At 47.4% G+C, this 22,162-nt stretch overlaps 1 protein-coding gene across 1 annotated transcript in view; it reads right to left on the bottom strand.

The window, feature by feature from the left end:
* Nucleotides 1-16,949: 16,949 nt before the first annotated feature.
* Nucleotides 16,950-22,162, bottom strand: part of LOC129527345 (rho GTPase-activating protein 23-like) — a 60,567-nt gene continuing 55,354 nt past the window's right edge. The window contains 3 exon segments of the mRNA XM_063699802.1: nucleotides 16,950-17,011; nucleotides 19,086-19,182; nucleotides 19,770-19,811. Of these exon segments, the coding sequence (XP_063555872.1) occupies nucleotides 16,950-17,011; nucleotides 19,086-19,182; nucleotides 19,770-19,811 (201 nt within the window).

Here is a 22,162-nt window from a genome sequence, read left to right as displayed (position 1 = left end):
GCAGACAGAACACAGACACCCAAGCTCAACCAAGGCAGGTGCTGGGAGCACACAGGAAAGAGGCCAGTGACAGGTGTGGCAGGGAGTAGCAGGGTTGGTCACATTTGAGAGGAGACCTTGTGGGTGGGTGAGGAGTGGGCTTTGGGGGCGCTGGTGGCTGAAGGTCCCAGGCACAAGGCCCTGGGTGGGACGTAACCAGTGGGTTCTGGAAAATGAAGGAAATCCAAGAAAAGTGAGGAGGGGAAAGTGCAGCATGGTGGGCAGAAGACCCCTCATGTGAGGCCTTACGGGCTGTGGTAAGGAAGGTGCCATGGAAAACAATAGGAGGGTTTAAAATAAGAAAGTGTCATGAACTGACATGTTGTTTCAGAAGTTGTCTCAGAGTGGGCTGGGCGTGGTGGCTCACCCCTGTAATCCCAGCACTTAGGGAGGCCGAGGTGGGCAGATCACAAGGTCAGGAGTTCAAGACCAGCCTGGCCAACATGGTGAAACCTGGTCTCTACTAAAAATACAAAAATTAGCTGGGCGTGGTGGCAGGCACCTGTAATCCCAGCTACTGGGGAGGCTGAGGCAGGAGACTCACTTGAACCTGGGAGGCAGAGGTTGCAGTGAGCCAAGATCATGGCATTGCACTCCAGCCTGGGTGACAAGAATGAGACTCTGTCTCAAAAAAAAAAAAAGAAGTTAATCAGAGTGGCATGCACCTGCAGTTCCAGCTACTGGGGAGGCTGAGGTGGGAGGATTGCTTGAGGGCAGGAGTTTGAAGTTTCAGTGAGCTATGATGGCATCACTGCACTCCAGTGTGGGTGACCGAGGGACACCCTGTCTCAAATACAGTACTGCCTACTGTCTGCAGGGAAGGCCCCTCCATGAGTCACCCACCCACCAAAGCCTAGCAACCCTTGAGACTTACAGAAAGCCAGTCCCCAGCCCTGTCTCAAAAATGAAAAATAGGCCTGGCGCGGTGGCTCACACCTGTAATCCCAGCACTTTGGGAGGCAGAGGTAGGCGGATCACGAGGTCAGGAGATCGAGACCATCCTGGCTAACACAGTGAAACCCTGTCTCTACTGAAAATACAAAAAAAAATTAGGTGGGCATGGTGGCAGGCATCTGTAGTCCCAGCTACTCAGGAGGCTGAGGCAGGAGAATGGCGTGAACCCGGGAGGCGGAGCTTGCAGTGAGCCAAGATCGCGCCACTGCACTCCAGCCTGGGTGACACAGTGAGACTCCATCTCAAAAAAAAAAAAAAAAGAAAAAAAGAAAAACCGGAACTTATCCCTCCCAATAGCCATGCTTTATTAATGTTTTATAATACTAATTGCTACAATTTATGAAGAGTCTGTTAATCTTCTAACAACCCAGACAATAGATATTATTACCTCTGTGCTATCAATGGGGAAAGCTGACTCTGGCCAAGATTTGAGCTCAATCTGACTGCCTTCAGAGCTCAGGTTCCTGATGGAGAGGAGGCAGGCGCTACTTGACATGTAGTGGTCGGGGAAGCCCTCAGCTTCTCTCCTTCACTGTCTGCACATCCTCTCTGGGCCCCCCTGGGCATTTTCTGACTATTTGATCATTGAGTGGCTTAAGTGGTCCCTGAGCTCAGAGTGACAGAGCACCATCCACATGATGGGGGCCTGGGGCTAGTGGCATCTGTGCCCCTTAACTGAGAACAGGCTTCCTCGAAGCTCACTGGTGCTGACTGGCTGATACCACTCATAATGGCACACCTGGCAGGGGGATCCCTCCATCCCCTCCCCTTTGTCATTGTTCCAGAAATCTTCACTCAAAATCTCAGTCTGTGCTTTAGTTCAGGGTGACAATCATGCTGCCTCTCCATGTCCATACTAGAAGGGCAGGAAAAAATCTCTATTCCTTTCACCTAAGCCCTCATAGATTTGGAGTTTTCCCAAAGAAATGTTTCCTGCCGGGCGTGGTGGCTCACGCCTGTAATCCCAGCACCTTGGGAGGCCGAGGCGGGTGGATCATGAGGTCAGGGGTTCGAGACCAGCCTGACCAACATGGTGAAACCCCGTCTCTACTAATAATACAAAAATTAGCCAGGCGTGGTGGCAGTCGTCTGTAATCCCAGCTACTCAGGAGGCTGAGGCAGGAGAATTGCTTGAACCTGGGAGGCGGTGGTTGCAGTGAGCTGAGACTGTGCCACTGCACTCCAGCCTGGGTGACAGAGCAAGACTCTGTCTAAAAAAAAGAAATGTTTCCTATGAAATATATCAAACCCCACTGGAGGCCGGGCGCAGTGCCTCATGCCTGTAATCCCAGCACTTTGGGAGGCCAAGGCGGGTGGATCACGAGGTCAAGAGATCGAGACTATCCTGGCCGACATGGTGAAACCCTGTCTCTACTACAAATACAAAAAATTAGCTGGGTGTGGTGGCGCCTGCCTGTAGTACCAGCTACTCAGGAGGCTGAGGCAGGAGAATTGCTTGAAACTGGAAGGCGGAGGTTGCAGTGAGCTGAGATCGCGCAACTGCACTCCAGTCTGGGCAACAAAAGTGAAACTCCATCTCAAAAAAAAAAAAAACCCACTGGATAGGCAGAGCAAGTTTTATGTATTTTATTTACCCTATTTTATTAGTTTGAGACAAGGTCTTGCTTTGTCACCCACACTGGAGTGCAGTGGCGCCATCATAACTCACTGCAACCTCAAACTCCTGGGCACAAGCGATCCTCTGGCCTCAGCCTTTTGAGCAGCTGGGACTACAGGTGCAAGTCACAACCCCTGGCTAATTTTTCAATTTTTGCAGAGACAGAGTTACCAAGGCTTATTTTGAACTCCTAAACTCAAGTGATCCTCCTGCCTTGGTCTCCCAGAGTGTTGGGATTACAGGCGTGAGCCAGCAAGCCTGGCCTAGAGCAAGTTTTAGAGTACAGTTTGTTATTGTTTGTATGGCTGCTTTTTTTTTCTTTCTTTTTTTTTTTTTTTTTTTTTTACAGAGTCTCACTCTGTTGCCCAGGCTGGAGTGCAGTGGCACAATCTCAGCTCACTGCAACCTCCGCCTCCTGGATTCAAGCAATTTTCCCACCTTAGCCTCCTGAGTAGCTGGCACTAGAGGCACGTACCACCACGCCCAGCTAATTTTTGTATTTTTAGTAGAGACGAGGTTTCACCATGTTGGCCAGGCTGGTCTTGAACTCCTGACCTCAAGTGATCTGCCCACCTCAGCCTCCCAAAGTGCTGGGATTACAGGCATGAGTTACCACGACCGACTTGTTATGGCTTTTTAAAATTATTTATTTATTTATTTATTTATTTATTTATTTATTTATTTTATTTTATTTTTTCAAGACAGGGTCTTGTTCTGTCACCACGGTTAGAATGCAGTGGTACTATCTCGGCTCACTGCAGCCTCGACCTCCTGGATTCAAGCAGACCTCCCACTTCAGCCTCCAGAGTAGCTAGGACTACAGGTATGTGCAACCATGCCTGGTCAATTTTAGTTTTTTGTACAGCCAAGTTCTCAGTATATTGCCCAGGCTGGTCTCAAACTACTGGGCTCAAGTGATCCTCTCACTTCCACCTTCCAAAGTGCTGGGATTACAGACATGAGTCACCATGCTTAGCCTGTTACGGCTTTATTGAGATTTATTTCACATACCACAAAATGCACCATTTTAAAGGCTACAGTTCAGTGATTTTTAGCATATTCACAGATATGTGTGACCATCACCACAATGTAACTTTAGATTATTTCAACTCCCTGAACCCTGACCACTTGACAGTCATTCCCCATTCCTGCACCCTCCTCTCTGCCACCTACCTCCTCACCCCGACCCACAGCCCTAGGGAATTAGTAATTTACTTTCTATCTGTATGGATTTCCCATTGCAGACACTTCCCACAAATGGAATTATACAACATGTCGTCTTTTATGATAATCTTCTTTCTACATGTTTCCAAAATTTTTCTATGTTGTAGCATGTATCAGTACTGATGCAGGGCAGGCAAGCCCCCAAATTGGGGTTTAGCAGAGGAGGATTCTTGGTTTTGTCCGGGAAATAATTCAAGGGTGAGCCGGTGGTGTTAGACAGCAGCTTTTATTGAAGCGACAGTGCACAGAAGCAGAGGTGCCGTTCCTTGTGGAGCGGGGCTACCCTGCAGGCTGTGTGCTCAGAGTAGCAGCTCAGAGGTGGGTCTGCACTCATAGTTACACCCACTTTTAATTGTATGCAAATTAAGGGGTAGATTATGCAGAAATTTGTAGGAAAATTTTGGTAACTTTTTGGTCATTGGGTCGTTGCCATGGAAAGGGGTGGTAATTTCTGGCTATTGCCTTGGCAATGGTAAACTGAAATGCTGCACTGGTAGGCATGTCTTATGGAGAACTGCTTCCACTCCATCTTTGTTTTAGCTAGTTCTCAATTTGGTCCAGTGTCCAAGAGCTGACTCTGGAGTCGAGTCCCACCTCCTACCTCAGTATTTCATTCTTTTTTTTTTTCATTTATTTATTTATTTATTTTTTTGAGACAAGAGTCTCTCTCTGTTGCCTAGGCTGGAGTGCAATGGCGTGATCTCGGCTCACTGCAACCTCTGCCTCCCAGGCTCAAGCGAGTCTCCTATCTCACCCTCCCGAGTAGCTGGGACTACAAGTGTGTGCCAGCATGCCCAGCTAAGTTTTGTATTTTTAGTGGAGAAGGGGTTTCACCATGTTGGTCAGGCTGGTCTTGAACTTTTGACCTCAAGGGATCCACCCACTTTGGCCTTCCAAAGTGCTGGGATTACAGGCATGAGTCACTGCGCCCAGACTGAATAATTTTTTCTTGTATGGATATATCATATTTTACTTATCCATTCATCGGTTGATGGATATTTAGGTTGTACAAGTTTTTTGTGTGTGTTGACATATGTTTCAGCTCTCTTGAGTATATCCTAAGGAATAGAATTGCTGGGTTTTACAATAACTCTAGGTTTAACATTTTGAGGAACTGCCAAATTGTTTTCCAAAGTGGCTGCCCCACCAGCCATGTAATAAGCATTCTATTTTCTCCACATTCTTGTCAACACTTGTTATTGTCTGTCTTTTTACTGCAGCCACCCTAATGTGTATGAAGACGTAGCTCATGGTTTTGATTTGTATTCCCCTGATGACTACTGATGTTAAAAATCTTGGCCAGGAGTAGTGGCTTATGTCTGTAATCCTAGCACTCTGGGAGGCTGAGGCGGGCGGATCACGAGGTCAGGAGATTGAGACCATCCTGGCTAATGGTGAAACCCCATCTCTACCAAAAATACAAAAAAATTAGCCGGGCTTGTTGGCGGGCGCCTGTAGTCCCAGCTACTCGGGGGGCTGAGGCAGGAGAATGGCATGAACCCGGGAGGCGGAGCTTGCAGTGAACCGAGATCGCACCACTGCACTCCAGCCTGGGTGACAGAGCGAGACTCCATCTCAAAAAAAAAAAAAAAAAAAAAGAAAATATTTTCATGTATATAATAGCTATTGGCATATCTTCTTTGGATAAATGTCTTCAGATCCTTTGCTTATTTTTATTTAAATTTGGTTGTCTTTTTATTGTTGAAGTTTTATTGTTCTTTATATATTCTAGATATGAGTCCCTTGTCAAATATATGATTTGCAAATGTTTTCTCCCACCAGGTGTGGTGGTGCATGCCTATAATCCCAGCTCAGGAGGATCACTTGAGCCCAGGAGGTCGAGGTTACAGTGAGCCATGATCATATCACTGCATTCCAGCTGGAGCCACAGAGTAAGTCCCTGTCTAAGGAAAACCCTTCCCCCCGCCACACACACACACTTTTTTTCTTCCATCCAATGATTGGTTGTCTTTTCACTTTCCTAATAGTATCCTTTGACACACACAGTTTTTAATTTTTATGAAGTCCAATCTATCAATTTTTTTCTTTTATAGTTTGTGCTTTTGGTGTCGCAGCTAGAAGATCCTCACACCTCAGCCTCCCAAGTAGCTGGGACTACAGGCATACACCACCATACCTCACTAATTAAAATTTTTTTTTTGCCTGTGCATGGTGGCTTATGCCTATAATCCTAGCACTTTGGGAGGCTGAGGTGGGCAGACCACTTGAGGTCAGGAGTTTGAGACCAGCCTGGCCAACATGGTGAAACCCCATCTCCACTAAAAACACAAAAATTAGCAAGGCATGGTGGTGGGAGCCTGTAATCCCAGCTACTCAGGAGACTGGGGCAGTAGAATCACTCTAGCCCAAGAGGTGAAGGTTGCAAGGAACTGAGATCGTGCCACTGCACTCCAGCCTAGGCAACAGGGTGAGACTCCATCCCAAAAAAGAAAAAAAAAAAAGAGAAAAAATTTTTTTGGTAGAGAGGGGGTCCTGCTATATTGCCCAGGGTGGTCTTGAACTCGGTGTCCAAAAGTGCTGGGATTACAGGACCTGCCACCACACCCGGCTAATTTTTGTATTTTTAGTAGAGATGGGGTTTCACCACGTTGGCCAGGCTGGTCTCGAACCCCCCGGGTTCAAGGGATCCGCCTAACTCAGCCTCCCAAAGTGCTGGGATTACAGGCATGAGCCACCGGCCTGGCCTCTTCTCACATTCTTGATAATGTCTCGTGACGTACAGAAGTTTTAAATTTTTCTGTTTTTTCTTCCATTGTTCATGCTTTTGGTGCCAAATCTAAGAATCCATTGTCATATTCAAGGCCATGAAGATTTACCTTATTTTTTTTTCTAAGAGTTTTAGATTTTATCTTAGAGTCTATGATCTATTTTGAGTTAATTTTTGTAGACAGAGTGAGATAGTGGTCCAATTTCATTCCTGTGCATGTGGTTATCCAGTTGTCCCAGCACCATTTTTTTTTTTTTTTGAGATGGAGTCTTGCTCTATCACCCAGGCTGGAGTGCAGTGGTGCAATCTCGGCTCACCAACCTCCATCTCCCAGGTTCACACCATTCTCCTGCCTCAGCCTCCCGAGTATCTGGGACTACAGGCACCTGCCACCATGCCCGGCTAAGTTTTTATATTTTTAGTAGAGACGGGGTTTCACCATGTTAGCCAGGATGGTCTCGATCTCCTGACCTTGTGACCCACCCACCTCGGCCTCCCAGCATGTTGGGATTACAAGCGTGAGCCACTGCACCCGGCCTCCAGCACCATTTTTTTAGAAAAGATTATCATTTGCCCCATTGAATGGTCTTGGTAACATTGTCAAATATCAAATTGACATCTAGTGTGTATCATGGATGTAAAAAATATATGTATCAGTTGACCATAAGTGTTTGGGTTTATTTCTGGATTCTTAATTCTTTTCCATAGGTCTATTTGTCTAGCCTTATGCCAGTACCACACTGTTTAGATTACTGCAGCTTTGTAATAAGTTTTGATATTGGGAAATGTAAGTACTGCTACTTTGTTTTAAATTTTGTTTTCACTATTTGAGGCCCCTTGGAGTTTCCTATTTAGTGGATTCCTTAGAATTTTCTACATACAATCTCATGTCATCTGCAAATAGAGACAGTTTTACATCTCTATTTGTGGATGGCTTTTATTTCTTTTTCTTGCCTAATTGCCTGGGCTAAAACTCCCAGTAGAATGTTGACTAGAAGTGGTAAGAGTGGACACCTTTTCTGTTTCCTGATCTTAGAGGGAAAGCTCTCAGTCTATTAATTTAATAGCATGAAATACGATATTAGCTGTAGTTTTTTTTTTTTTTTTTTAGACAGTGTCTCCCTCTGTCACTCTGGCTGGAGTGCAGTAGCTCAATCATGGCTCACTGCAGCCTCGATCTCCTGTGCTCAAGCAATCCTCCTACTTCAGCCTCCCAAGTAGCTGGGACTACACGTGTGAACCACTGTGCCTGGCTAGTTTTTGTATTTTTTGTAGAGACGGGCTTTCACCATGTTGCCCAGGCTGGTCTTAAACTCCTGGGCTCAAGCAAGCCACCCACTTCAACCTCCCAAAGTGCCAGGATTATAGGCATGAGCCACCCTGCCTGGCCTAGCTACAGATTTTTCATAGGTATGTTTATCAGGTTGAGGAAGTTTCCTTCTATTCCTAGTTTATTGAATTTTATAATCATAAAAGAGTGTTGAATTTTGTCTTGCTTTTTCAGCATCTATTGAGATGATCATATAATTTTCATTCTTTATTCTCTCAATTTTGTGTGTTTCATTGATTGATTTTTAAATATTAAACCAACCTTCTATTCCTGGGATAAATCCCACTTGGTCATGATGTATAATCCTTTGTATACCTTTCTTGATTTGTTTTGCTGGTGTCTTTTTGTTGTTGTTGTTTTGAGACAGAGTCTCGCTCTCTCTTCCATGCTGGAGTGCAGTGGCATGATCTCAGCTCACTGCAACCTCCACCTCCTGGGTTCAGGCAATTCTTGTGCCTTAGCCACCAGAGTAGCTTGGATTACAGGTGTGTGCCACCACACCCAGCTAATTTTTGTATTTTTATTAATAGTAGAGATAGGGTTTTGCTATGTTGGCCAGGCTGGTCTCCAACTCCTGGCCACAAGTGATCTGCCTGCCTCGGCCTCCCAAAGTGCTGGGATTACAGGTGTGAGCCATCACACCCAACCGGTTTGCTTGTAGCTTGTGGAGGACTTTTGTTTCTATAGTCACAAGGGATATTAGTCTGAAGTTTTCTTGTGATATCTTTTTCTAGCTTTGGTATCAGGGTAATAGTGGCCTCACGGTTCCTTCCTCTTCTTTTTTTGAAAGAGTTTGTGAGGGATTTGTATTAATTTTTCTTTAAATATTCGATAGAAATCACCAGTGAAGCCATCTGGGTCTGGAATTTTCTTTGTTGAAAGTTTTTAAATGACTAATTAAATCTTTTTCCATGTTGTAAGTCTGTTCAGATTATTTATGGGTTCTCCTTCTTATGTCAGTTTTGGTAATTTATGTCTTTCTAGGAATTTTTTCATTTCTTCTATTTATCTAACTTGCTGGCATGCAGTTGTTCACAGTGTTCCCATATTATCCCTTTACTTGTGTGTGTGTGTGTGTGTGTGTGTGTGTGTGTGTGTGTGGAGATGGACTCTTGTTCTGTCTTCTAGGTGGAGTGCAGTTACACGATCCCAGCTCACTGCAACCTCTGCCTCCCAAGTTCAAGTGATTCTCCTGCCTCAGCCTCCAGAGTAGGTGGGATTACAGGTGCCCGCCACCATGCCTGGCTAATTTTTGTATTTTTAGTAGAGACAGGGTTTCACATGTTGGCCAGGCTGGTCTTGAACTCTTGACCTCAAATGATTCACCCACCTCGGCCTCCCACAGTGCTGGAATTACAGGCGAGAACCACTGCACCCAGCCCCCCTTTACTTTTTATAAGTATTGATAGCTCCCTTTTCATGCCTGAGGTATTAATCTGAGTCTTCTCTTTTTTTTTTTTTTCTTGGTCAGTCTAGCTAAACAGTTGTCATTTTGTTGCTCTTTTCCAAGAAAAAACTTTTGGTTTTACTGACTTTATTTTCTATTTCATTTATTTTTACTCATACCTTTATTATTTCCTTCCTTTGGCTTTCTTTTGGTTGAGTTTGCTCTTCTTTTTCTAGTTTCTTAAGGCAGAAGTTTAGGTTATTAATTAGAAATCTTTCTTCTTTTATAATATTGACATAGTTACAAATGTCTCTCTAAGCACTGCTTTAGCTGCATCCAGTAAGTTATGTTATGTTGTGTGTTAGTTTCCATTCATCTCAAGATATTTTCTAATTTCCCTGTGATGTCATCTTTCACTCATCGATTATTTAGGAGTGTTTTTAAATTTCTACATATTTCTAGCTGGGCATGGTGCCTCATGCCTGTAATCCCAGCACTTTAGGAGGCCAAGGCAGGCAGATCACTGGAGGTCAGGAGTTCGAGACCAGCCTGGCCAACATGGTGAAACCCCGTCTCTATTAAAAATACAAAAATTAGCCGGGTGTGGTGATACACTCCTGTGGTCCCAACTACTTGAGAGGCTGAGGCAGGAGAATCACTTGAACCCAGGAGGCAGAGGCTGCAGTGAGCCGAGATAGCGCCACTGCACTCCAGCCTGGAGGACAGAGCAAGACTCCCCTCGAAAAAAAAAAAAAAATTCTACATATTTGTTAATTTCCTCGGTTGTCATTTTCTAATTTAATTCCATTGCAGGTGGGGCACAGACTTTATATAATTTCAATCCTTTTCCATTTATTGAGGCTTGTTTTAAGGCCTAGTATAAGTCTATCTTGAAGAGTGCATCATGCGTAGCTGAGAACAATGTGTGTTCTGCTGCTGTGTGGAGTGTTTCGATGTCTTTCAGGTCTTGGCTTACAGTGTTGTTCAAGGCTTCTACTTCCTTGTTGATCTTCTGCTTCGTTGTTTTATCCGTTATTGAAAGTGGGGGCCAGGAGCAGTGGCTCACGCTTGTAATCCCAGCAGTTTGGGAGGATGAGGTGGGTGGATCACGAGGTCAGGAGATCGAGACCATCCTGGCTAACACGGTGAAACCTCATCTCTACTAAAAATACAAAAAATTAACCGGGCATGGTGGCAGGCACCTGTAGTCCCAGCTACTCGGGAGGCTGAGGCAGCAGAATGGCGTGAACCCGGGAGGCGGAGCTTGCAGTGAGCGGAGATCATGCCACTGCACTCCAGACTGGCAACAGAGTGAGACTCCACCTCAAAAAAAAAAAAAAAAAAAGGAAAGGAAAGTGGGGTATTGAAGTCTCCAACTACTATATTGAATGGTCTAATTCAGTTCAGTTCCCTTCAGTTTTATTAGTTTTTGCTTCATGTATTTTGGGCTCTGTTGTTAGGAGTATATTTGTTTACAATCATTTTATCTTCCTCATAAACTGCCTCTTTTATCATTATAAAAGATATTGTATCTTTAGTAACAATTTTTTTTTTTTTTGAGACAGAGTCTTGTTCTGTCGCCTAGGCTGGAGTGCAGTGGTGCTATCTTGGCTCACTGCAACCTCCCCCTCCCAGGTTCAAGCAATTAGGAGCTCCTGTCTCAGCCTCCTGAGTAGCTGGGACTATAGTGCACGCCACCATGCCCAGCTAATTTTTGTAGTTTTAGTAGAGATGGGGTTTCACCATGTTGGTCAGGCTAGTCTTGAACTCCTGACGTCAGGTGATCCACACATCTTAGCCTCCCAAAGTGCTGGGATTACAGGCGTGAGCCACCTCGCCCAGGCTTCAGTAAGAATTTTTGTCTTAAAGTCTAATTTGTCTCACGCTTGTGTAGCCACCCTAGCTCTCTTTTAATAACTCCTCACATGGTTTCTTTTTGCATCCTTCTACTTTCAACTCTTGTGTCTTTGACTCTAAAGTAAATCTCTCACAGATCATTTTATTTTATTTTATCCATTCTGGGCTGGGCCCGGTGGCTCACACCTGTAATCCCAGCCCTTTGGGAGGCCCAGGTGGGAGCATCACTTGAGCGCAGGAGGTTGAGACCAACCTGGTTAAGATAGCGTGACCTCATCTCTACAAAAATTTTGTTTTTAAAATTAGCCAAGCGTGGTGGCATGGCCCCGTAGTCCCAGCTATTTGGGAGGCTAAGGTGGGAGGATTGCTTGAGCCCAGGATGTCAAGGCTGCAGTGATCTAGGATCACACCACTGCATTCCAGCCTGGGCAATTGAGCAAGATCCAGTCTTATAAAAAGAAAAAAATAATAATCCATCCTGCCAATTTCTGCCTTTTGATTGTGGTGTTAAATTCATTTACATTCAATGTATCACTAATAAGCTAGGATTTATGTCTGCCATTTTGCTAATTGTTTTCATATGTCTTGCCTTTTTTGTTCCTCTATTCCTTGATTCTGCCTTCTTTCTTTCCTTCCTTCTTCCTTCCTTCCTTCCTTCCTTCCTCCCTCCCTCTCTCCCTCTCTCTCTCTCTCTTTCTTTCTTTTTTTTTTGGAGACACAGTTTCACTCTGTTGCCCAGGCTGGAGTGCAGTGGTGCCATCTTGGCTCACTGCAACCTCCGCCTCCCCAGTTCAAGCAATTCTCCTGCCTCAGCCACCCAAGTAGCTGGGATTACAGGCATGCACCACCACCCCCAGCTAATTTTGTATATTTAGTAGAGACGGGGTTTCACCTCATTGGCCAGGCTGGTCTCAAATTCCTGGCCTCAAGTGATCTCCCCACCCTGGCCTCCCAAAGTGCTGGGATTACAGGCATGAGCCACCATGCTTGGCCTCCTCTGATTCTTGAAGGGGCCTGAAGTAGATAGGGAATCCCTGCATTCCAATATCTGTTGTCCATGCAAAAATTTTGACGGCCAGTTCTTTGTCAGGGTCAGGGTCATGGGGAGGTTTCTTATGGGGCAAGGATTGGGGTCAAGGAATTTGAGGAACTTGAATAGGGCAGGGCCGGGGAAATCAGAGCCTGGTCAGGAGCTAGACTTCTCCCTGTACCAGTGGGGGTGCTCGGGGATTATTGCAGGCCGTAAAGAAAGCTAAGCATTAGGTGAGGGACCACCAGAGAAGACAAAAGTGGTCCCCTTCCTCAAGAACTTAGAATTAAGATGATAAGGAGAGTGGGGTGCCGTGGCTCATGCCTGTAATCTCAGCACTTTGGGAGGCCGAGGCAGCAGGATCCATTGAAGCCAGGAATTCAAGAACATCCTGCACAAAGAAGCAAGACCCCATTTCTACAAAAAAATACAAAAACATTAGGCAGGAGTGGTGGTGTGTTCCTGTAGTCCAGCTAACTCAGGAGGCTGAAGCAGGAGGATCACTTGAGCACAGCAGTTAGAGGCTGCAGTGAGCTGTGTTCAGGCCACTGCACTCCAGCCTGGGTGACAGAGAGAGACCTGTCTCAAAAAAAAAAAAAAAAGATGATAAGGGAGCCTTCTGAGTAAAGAACAGCTCCACTCCACCTGCTGTGGAGCTGAGAGACCGCCATGTGTGCCTGCCCACACTCCTACCCGGGACAGCCTAAACCATCCACACAGGGAGGCGGGATCAGAATGTGGCTGTAACTTGGGGCACTGATGCCGCCTGGGTGTCCTGGACACAGCCTGGAGAAAGTCTAGAGACAGGGCTGTCACATCTAGAACAATGGTTTCTCATGAGCTTGGGAGCACCCTGTCCAAATTGAATCCTCCCTAGAAACCCAGCAATGTGAGACAGAACCAAGAGTGGCTCAGATGGAGGCCATGGGAGCTTGGATGCCTGCACGCTTGGTCCTCTCATATACCTGTTGGTGGTCACAACCCCATGGTGGCTCCAGGGAACACAGTTTGACCATCACAGACCTGGGTTTTAGAGTCAGGCAAGAGAGACAGAGGCTGGCAGTCGTGAGTGTCCGGCACTTGCAGGATTTGTGCCCACCCTCAGCGCTCACAGCCTGGTGGGAGGCCAGGCCCTAGTGCCCAAAGCAGCCCCTTCCCTACAGCCAGGACAGGAGGCCACAGGCTCTCAGACACCTGGTGTCTCCTGCTTCCCTGACTCTGATTCCTGGTCTCCCCAGTAGATGAGACTGAGACCACTGCGGCAAACACAACTCAACGTCCCTGTCCCTGCAACAGTTATTCCTATCGCTGTACTTAATAGACCGGCAGCCTCATCCATGCCTCCGTTTCTTAGAGGCTTGGCCAGCTGGTTTCAGCTCAGGCTCAGGACAGAGCCAGTCCCTGTGCCAGAAAATCAAGAAACACTCAGAGCCTGAGAACAGAGGATCAGAACTCAGATACCAGAGCACCACCAAGGAAGGAGGCCACCTAACCAGCTCCCCTGCCTGAGGCCCAAGAATATGCCCAACCTTCTAGTTACTTAAGTTCTCTGAGCCTTGGTTCCCCCATCTGTAAAATGGGGATGGTACAAAATTCAAGGTCTTCCATAAAAATGAAACGAAACCGATGTTTGTGAAAAGTTATCTGCATACTGGCTGGCACCTAGTAGGTGCTCAGTAAATGTGCATTCCCTCCTCTTTCATCTCATGCTACTGATTGTGATGAACTCACTGGGTCACAGTGAAGTCTCTGAGTCAGTTTACAGTAAAGACGTACTCTCTGAAAAGCACGTTCTATTGTTCAAGGCCCTATAATTGAGAAGGCCTCCTGCAGGAGTCAGGCAGGCCCAGACTGGGAAGCGGTAACTGCTAGGGTCTCAGGAGGAAGGAATTTCAAGCCAGGAGGCTTCAGGGAGGCAGTGGCCTGTGAGCTCTGGGGAGGTCAGTGTTGAGTCCACTGGAGATACAGTGGGGTCACAGGAAGCAAATGAGGACATCTTCTGGCCAGAAGGGACTCAGAAGGGGCTCTCCAGGGAGTGTGGAGAAGCCAGGCCCAAAGGGGCAGGGCATGGATGCTGGGCAAAGTGCTGGCTCTCGAGAAGGGGCCGCAGCCTTCAGAGGCCTCAGCCTGCCCATGATGCTCCTCGGCCCCTTCAGGAAATCTGCCTTGCTTTATGGGACCTACTTCAGACTTCCTTCACTCTGCTCAGACTTTCCCTGCCACCTTCATGCCCAGCAGAGGTCCTCACCTCCCACTTCGCTGAGGAAAGAGCCATCAGCTGGGAGCGACCCCAATGACCTGCTGCCAACACTGCCTGCTAGTGTGCCCCTGCCACCTCCCTCTCTTCCTACTACACCTGGGGATGCATCTGCTAGGAGCACAGGCTACTGCTGCTTCATGGGCTCTGGGCCCAGCTCTTCCTCTCTCTCTGTCTCTCACCTGGATCATTCCCATTGGCAAGTAAATATGTGCTTTCGTCTTTGTTTGTTTGTTTGTTTGTTTGTTTTTGAGATAGGGTCTTGCTCTGTTGCCCAGGCTGGACTGCAGTGGCATGATCATGGCTCATCACTGCAGCCTCAACCTCCCAGGCTCAAATGATCTTCCTGCCTCAGCCTCCCAAGTAGCTGGGACTACAGGCATGCCCCACCATGCCTGGTTATTTTTGCATTTTTTGTAGAGTTGAGGTCTCACTATGTTGTCCAGGCTGGTCTCGGACTCCTGGGCTCAAGGGATCCTCCTGCCTCAGCCTCCAAATGTGTTGGGATTACAGGCATGAGCCACCATGCCTGGCTGCTTTCATCTTTTAATGAAAGTTTCCCTCAAGCCACATATTTTCCCATTTTTGTTCTGTAAATATCTCTTCACAATTGGACTTCTCACAAGAGTGGTCTATGTATGCGCTCTTCCCTCCCTCACTTTATTAGCTCATTCCATCTGGTTTATGCCTCCACTGTGCCTCCAAACCTGCCAGACAGATAGTCTATTTCTTCATTAGCTTAGTGTCTGTCTCTCAGTAGAAGATAAGCTTTGTGAGGGCAGGAACCTATCTGTTTGGCTTGGTATCAGGGTAATGCTGGCCTCATAAATGAGTTGGAAAGTGTTTCTTCCTCTTCTATTTTCCTTTCTTTTTTTTTTGAGACAGTCTCGCTCTGTCGCCCAGGCTGGAGTGCAGTGGCACGACCTCGGCTCACTGCAACCTCCTCTTCCCAGGTTCAAGCAATTATCCTGCTTCAGCCTCCTGAGTAGCTGGGATTACAGGTGCATGCCACCACACCGAGCTAATTTTTTTGTATTTTTAGTAGAGATGGGGTTTCACCATGTTGGCCAGACTGGTCTTTAACTCTTGATCTCAAGATCCGACCTCAGCCTCCCAAAGTGCTAGGATTACAGGTGTGAGCCATGGTGCCCAGCCACCCTCTTTTATCTTCCAAAAGTGATAGTGGAGAATTGGTATTATTTCTTAAATAACTATTTAAATAACATTTAAATAATTCAAATATTTAAATAACTATTTAAATATATCAACATTTAAAATTATACTATTTTCTATTTAGAATATTTTAAAATTATTAAAGTAAATTGTTTAAAAATTTAAAAAAATTCCTTAAATATTTGGTAGAATTTAACAGCGAAACCATCTGGTCCTGAAGTTTTCATTGTTGGGGGGTTTTAAATTACATATTCAATTTCTTTAGGAGGTATAGGACTATTCAGGTTATCTATTTTTTCTTAAGTGAGTTTTGGCAGTCTGAATCTTTCAAAGAATTGGTCTATTTCATCTAAGTTATTGAATTTATGGGCACAATAGTTGCCCACAAATTCAATAACTTAGGCATCTATAGCCAGGCTTGGTGACTCACGCCTGTAATCCCAGCACTTTGGGAGGCCAAGGGGGGCAGATCACGAGGTCAGGAGATCAAGACCATCCTGGCTAACCTGGTGAAACCCCGTCTCCACTAAAAATACAAAAAATTAGCTGTACGTGATGGTGGGCACCTGTAGTCCCAGCTACTCAGGAGGCTGAGGCAGGAGAATGGTGTGAACCCAGGAGGCGGAGCTTGCAGTGAGCCGTGATGGTGCCACTGCACTCCAGCCTGGGTGACAGAGCAAGACTCCATCTCAAAAAAATAAATAAATAAAAAATAAAAAATAACTTAGGGGTCTGTAGTGATGTCCCTCTTTCATCCCTAATACTGATGATCTGTGCCATCTTTCTTTTTATTCTGTTAGTCTGGCTAGAGGTTTATCAATTTCATTGATTTTTTTTTCAAAGAACCAGCTTTTGGTTTCATTGCTTTTCTTCAACTGTTTTCAATTTCATGGATTTCTGCTCCTCTCTTTATTTCCTTCTGCTTGCTTTAGGCTCTCCAAAGACCTTAAAGGATATCTGTTTTATTTATTATAGCACCCCACAGATTTACTGATATTCCCATTTTATAGATGAGGAAGCTAAGGATCAGAAAGTGGTTAAGTAACTTGCCCAATGTCCCAAACTACTAAATGGTGGAGCCAGAACTCAAACCCAGGACTGTCTGACTCCAGAGTCTGTGCTTCTAACTACTGAGTGACATTGCCTCCTAGCCACATAACTCCCAGGCCAGGTCCTTCTACTACAGCAGATGCCTCACCAAACACTGCCAAGGTAAGCAACTTCTCAGCTTACCTTGGGCACTCGGTACCTCCTGCCTTCCCTCCCAGGGACCATCAACTTTCCCCACGGTCCAATTGCCATTCCCTCAATTCCCTTGAACAAAAACCAAAGTGGGCTGGCTTGTACAGGGATCAAGCCTTCAGAATTGCCTTCATAAGTACCTTGGACTTGACTGAACTACAGGTGGTAGAATCTGTTGGTGAAAGACAGAAAAAAAATGAAAGTTGCATCAGGGAAAAAGAAAGTTGAGTCTTATGCACACAATTCCTCTCCTCAAAGGCTTCAGAAACCAGGGAATTCTGAAACATGAGATCTCCCCAGACCCTAGGAGTATGATGGACCTCTGATGTCCATCTATGGGAAAGGGATAGAGCAGAAAATGATGTTAATTGCCTCTTGCTCTAGAGGCAGGAAGTGACATCAGGCTGCCAGCCACTGGCCCCTCATTTACCGATGGCTAAGGGCAAGGGGACATTGTCTTTGAGTCTAGTTCCTCTCCCCTTCCCCGCCCGTCCCTGTTACTCTGAAGCACTGGAGAGAAAATGCCAAATATCAGGTGCAGTCCATGGAAACCACCACAGTGAAACACAGCAAATCACAGATGCTCTGGAGAAATGGAGACCACACAGTGCACAGAGAGGTGGGTGCCCTACATCCACCCCCGAGCACACAACAAAGAAGAGGGACCACATGAATAATGGATAAAAGGGCAGAAATGAAATGGGTGGGATGCAGGAGGTGGAGTGGGCTGGTGATTAGAGCCTTGATAGGTTCCACCTCCAGATCTGGGGTCACCCTGCCTCATGGGCAGGATCCCCAGTTATGAAGGAGACTAAAAGCATGATTTCTATGGGACTTGGGTCCCACTCCCTTAATATCACTGGGGTGGAGAAGGAACCAGAAACACGTCCTGGTGGGTCCTCTCCAAGGCTAGAGAGGGAGCAGGTTGGTCCAAGGGCCTCCTGGGGTCCCACAGGGTAGTGGGCAGGTGTGGTTAATCCACACTCTCTGGCAGGCAAGTTAGATGCCCCCCTCTCCGGACCCCTCCCCCTGCACAAGGTGAGAAAAGCAAGATGGGCGACCACACACGACACACGGGGCGCGGGGGGCAGCGGGTGATTAGAAGAGACATGGTGTCCCTCTCTGCCGTCCCACCCCCATGTCTTCTGGCCCCTCCTGAGCCTGCCTCTGGTGACTAGGGAGCTCCTGTGTGCCTCTGTCAGAGACAAACAGAAATGCTAAAACTAAAGGGAGGGACAACAATGGTGGGGGGAGAAGTCAGTGGCTGCAGCCACAAAGGGAGTGGCCCTCATCTGTCTCTGAGCATGTAAATCACCTGTCCTCTGCCATGAGAGGGCCACAGGCCCTGCAAACAGGACTTAGGGCCCCGGTTTCTTAAGCAGGAGGAGGCGGCCCATTGGGGTGACTGAGGCAGGAGTTAGAGATAAAGAGAAGCTTCTGGGCGTGGCATCGCTGGTCTCCAGAGAGTGTGGGTCCCCAGCCTGGATGACTAGCAGTGGTGAGACTAGGCAAAGAGAGGCCACAAGGTCTGTGTCACTGCAGAAGGGCAGCAATTCGATGCCCAGGTGTCCAGGCAATGGGGAGGGCCCTGGGCCCAGTGAGTGCCTCCTTCCTCCTGAGAAGGGGCTCTAGGATGGGAGAGGCATGGACTGCTGGGGTAAGTGGATAACAAGCAGGGGTAACTGGCATATCAGTGTGGGGTCCTCACAGTCCGGGACATTCTGCCTGCCTCTGTGCCCACCCAGCCTTCTTATAATCACCCGCCACTGTTAGTGACCGAGGCCGCGACACTGAACTGTACCCTTTAAATCTCCAACGGGTCCGCTGGAGGAGGGGAGGGGGAGGAGAAGAGAAAGGGGTAGGAGGAGAGCAAGGGGAGAGGAGGAGGGAGAGGTGGGGAGTGCAAGGAGAAAAGGAAGAAAAATTAAAAAGAGGAACATGCCCAGAGGGACACAGCCAGCCCATGAGAAATTAAAGGCTGAGGAAAGAAACCAGTGAGAGAGGGGGAACAAAGCTCCGACCCTGCCTGGGGCGGGGCAGCTGCACAGACAGGAGGTGGGCATGGGGCAAGCTGGACTTCCCCAGGGAGGGAGAAGACCCCCAACAGCCCCATCTCCATGGTGGCTGGCAGGGGAGGGCCCCGCTGGGGTGGCACAGGGAAGCTGGGCATCTGGCCAGGCATCTGGGACCCTCAGGAATGCAGTGTCCACCCTCCCGCCTCCCCACTCCCAGGCCCCTGTGCTCACCTGACCCCGGGTCACCAGGGGGCACTGTCCTGCCAATGTTGGGCAGGAGGTACTCAATGTTGGGCACTGCCTGAGGCTCCTTGTCGCCCACAGGGGTCTGCGAACAGGAGAAGGGGTCAGCTGGCATGCCCTCGGATGCTAGGCTGCCGATCCCCCAGAGGGGGTTGCCCTGATGACAGAGCCCATGTCTCCTCCATCAGACCGGGCTCACTGGGGCAGGGACTGTCTCCCTTATCAGCCGGGTGCTCTTGGGGATGATTCCTACATGTCCCCTGTTAGACAGCTTTGTGCCTTCCTCAACATCTCAGAACCATGAAGGCCAGAGCGGCCCCTTCAGCTAGGGGCAGGAGCTGTGTCTGCCGCACTAGACTGGAACTCCTCCAACCTAAGTCCTTCTCAGTAGCCTGGAGGGCAGGAGCTGCCTTTACTCCTGAATTGGGTTCCCTCTGAGCAAGGCCTATATCTCCCCCATTTAGACTGGGTATTCCTGAAGGCAAGCTTTGTGCTTCTCTATCAGAATAGGGGCTCCTGAGGAGAGGGTCTGTGTTTCCTCCATCAGACTTGAGGGAAGCCTCAAGGACAGACACCTTCCCCAGCTTAAGTCTCACTGCCTGCCCCACCCCCAAGGACTGGGGCTCACCCCAGACCAGCCCCCATGCCAGCCCAACCCGAGGCATCACTTACTCTCTCTCCCTTGTCCTCTTCGTCACTGAAGAACCAGTCTGACTGCAGAGAAGACAAAAGGAAGGGATGAAATCAGCATGGGAAAGAAGAGTCTCTTCCACCTGCTCATTCCAGAGGACCCACTCAGGCTGCAAGGGGCGCCTCTCTCTCAACAAACCCCAGGCTGGCGGGGCTGCAAAAGAGGGCTCAGAGGGAGCTTGATGGACGCTAAAACCTGACTCCACAGACTATGAAAAGCCCTGGGGGAGAGAAAAGGTGGGATCCCAGTGTGGGAGGAGACACGGCAGTGAGTGGGAGCGGCCACCTCAGACGGGAGATAGGCTTAAGGAGAGCTTCACTTTTACTTGCTTTTCTCTAAACACTGTCCTGGGCATACCCCTACGGTATACTCCCCACGGCGAGCCGGGGGCAGGGAGGCACCAGTGCCGTTAGTGTTGGCCAGGTCCATGGCTGCAACAGCCGAGCATGCCCCACGCCACCTGCCACCCATGGGTGCCACACTGACAACAGGGGTGTCACGTACTCAGCCCAGAAAAGGAAAATGACAGGAGAAAGGTGTTGGAGGTTTCCTGAGGGGCAGGAGGCGAGAGCTTTCCCATAAAGGCCAAACAAGAGACAAAATAAAGACCCCCACAGTTTAATATATTTTGTAAAATTTGAGAATCTTGAAGATAAAATTCTAAGTTTTCTGAAAAAAAAAAATCCAGATTGCTTATAAATGAACACGTATCACAGGTACTTGGAACTTTCAGCAGCAAGACACAAGAAGACAAGAAAAGAAAGTAAGTTTTGATGTGTTGAAGGAACCTAGAATTTTGTACCCTGCTAAACTCTCATTTAAAAAAATGAGAATGTAAAATAAAGCTATTCTTTTTTTTTTTTTCCAACAGAATCTCACTCTGTCACCCAGGCTGGAGTGCAGTGGTGCAATCTTGGCTCACTGCAACCTCTGCCTCCTGTGTTCAAGTGATTCTCTGGCTTCAGCCTCCCAAGTAGCTGGGATTACAGGTGCATGCCATCATGCCTGGATAATTTTTATATTTTTAGTAGAGATGGGGTTTCGTCATGTTGGCCAGACTGGTCTCAACTCCTGACCTAAAGTGATCCACCCACCTCCACCTCCCAAAGTGCTGGGATTACAGGCATACCACAGATTGTTTTAATCACCCCTTAAGTGAACCTCCTGCTCTCTGGAGCCACCACACCTGGCCTTGAAATAAAGCTATCCTGAGACAGCAGAAAATTTATTACACAAAGACTCTCTTAACTGAATACTTGAGCAAGTAAAGAGATGGACTTCGGCAAGCTCCAAGAAATAACTAAGGCACTTTTGGCTTTTATTGTATTTATTAATTTATTTTTGAGATAGGGTCTCTCGCTGTTATCCAGGTTGGAATGCTGTGGCATGATCCTAGCTCACTGTACCCTTGAACTCCTGGGCTCAAGAGATTCTCCCACCTCAGCCTCCTGAATAGCTGGGACTACAAGCATGTGCCACCTTGCACAGCTAATTAAAAAAAATTGTAGATTTTGGGATTACAAGCATGAGCCACTGCACCCACCACTTTTGGCTTTTAGATGTGGTGGAAGGAAGACACAGAAACTGATAAGCATTAGAAATTGACAGTGACAGGCTGGGTGCAGTGACTCACACCTGTAATCCCAGCACTTTGGGAGGCTGAGGTGGGTGGATCACCTGAGGTCAGGAGTTTGAGACCAACCTGGCCAACATGGTGAAACCCCATCTCTCCTAAAAATATAAAAATTAGCTGGGCATGGTTGTGCGCACCTGTAATCCCAGCTACTCGGGAGGGTGAGGTGGGGGAATCACTTGAACCCGGGAGGCAGAGGTTGCAGTGAGCTGAGGTCGCACCACTGTACTCCAGCCTGGACAACAAGAGTGAAACTCCATTTCAAAAAAAATAAATGAATAAAAATTAAGGCAATTACCCTTTACCCCCCTCAACACCTATGAAAGAACAGGAACAGGCAATTTATAATCTCATTATGTAGACTTAAAACACACAAAGAATATTATATATATTTAACGATAGCCATGCATTTACAATAAGTGGAAGGTGTCCTGGATGGACACATATTAGCCTATTAAGAGTGGGCACCTAGGGAAATGAAGAGGGGAAACAAGGGGACTTGCATGCGCCATGAGCCTCAGTTATTATTGCTCATGATCTGACATGTGATTAAATCAAACAGCACAGGAAGGCCAGAAGGGAAACAAGAAAGAGATAGAAGAGAAGAGAGCGAAGGAAGATAAGAAAAATGCAAGCTCTGGCCGGGCACAGTGGCTCACACCTGTAGTCCCAGCACTTTGGGAAGCTGAGGCAGGTGCATCAGCTGAGGTCAGGAGTTCAATACCAGCCTGGCCAACAGGG

The sequence above is a fragment of the Gorilla gorilla genome, chromosome 18 (genome assembly GCF_029281585.2).
Source record: "Gorilla gorilla gorilla isolate KB3781 chromosome 18, NHGRI_mGorGor1-v2.1_pri, whole genome shotgun sequence".
Lineage (NCBI taxonomy): Eukaryota > Metazoa > Chordata > Mammalia > Primates > Hominidae > Gorilla > Gorilla gorilla.
Note: the sequence above shows the minus strand (reverse complement) of the source record. Positions and strands in the feature narration are given on the sequence as shown.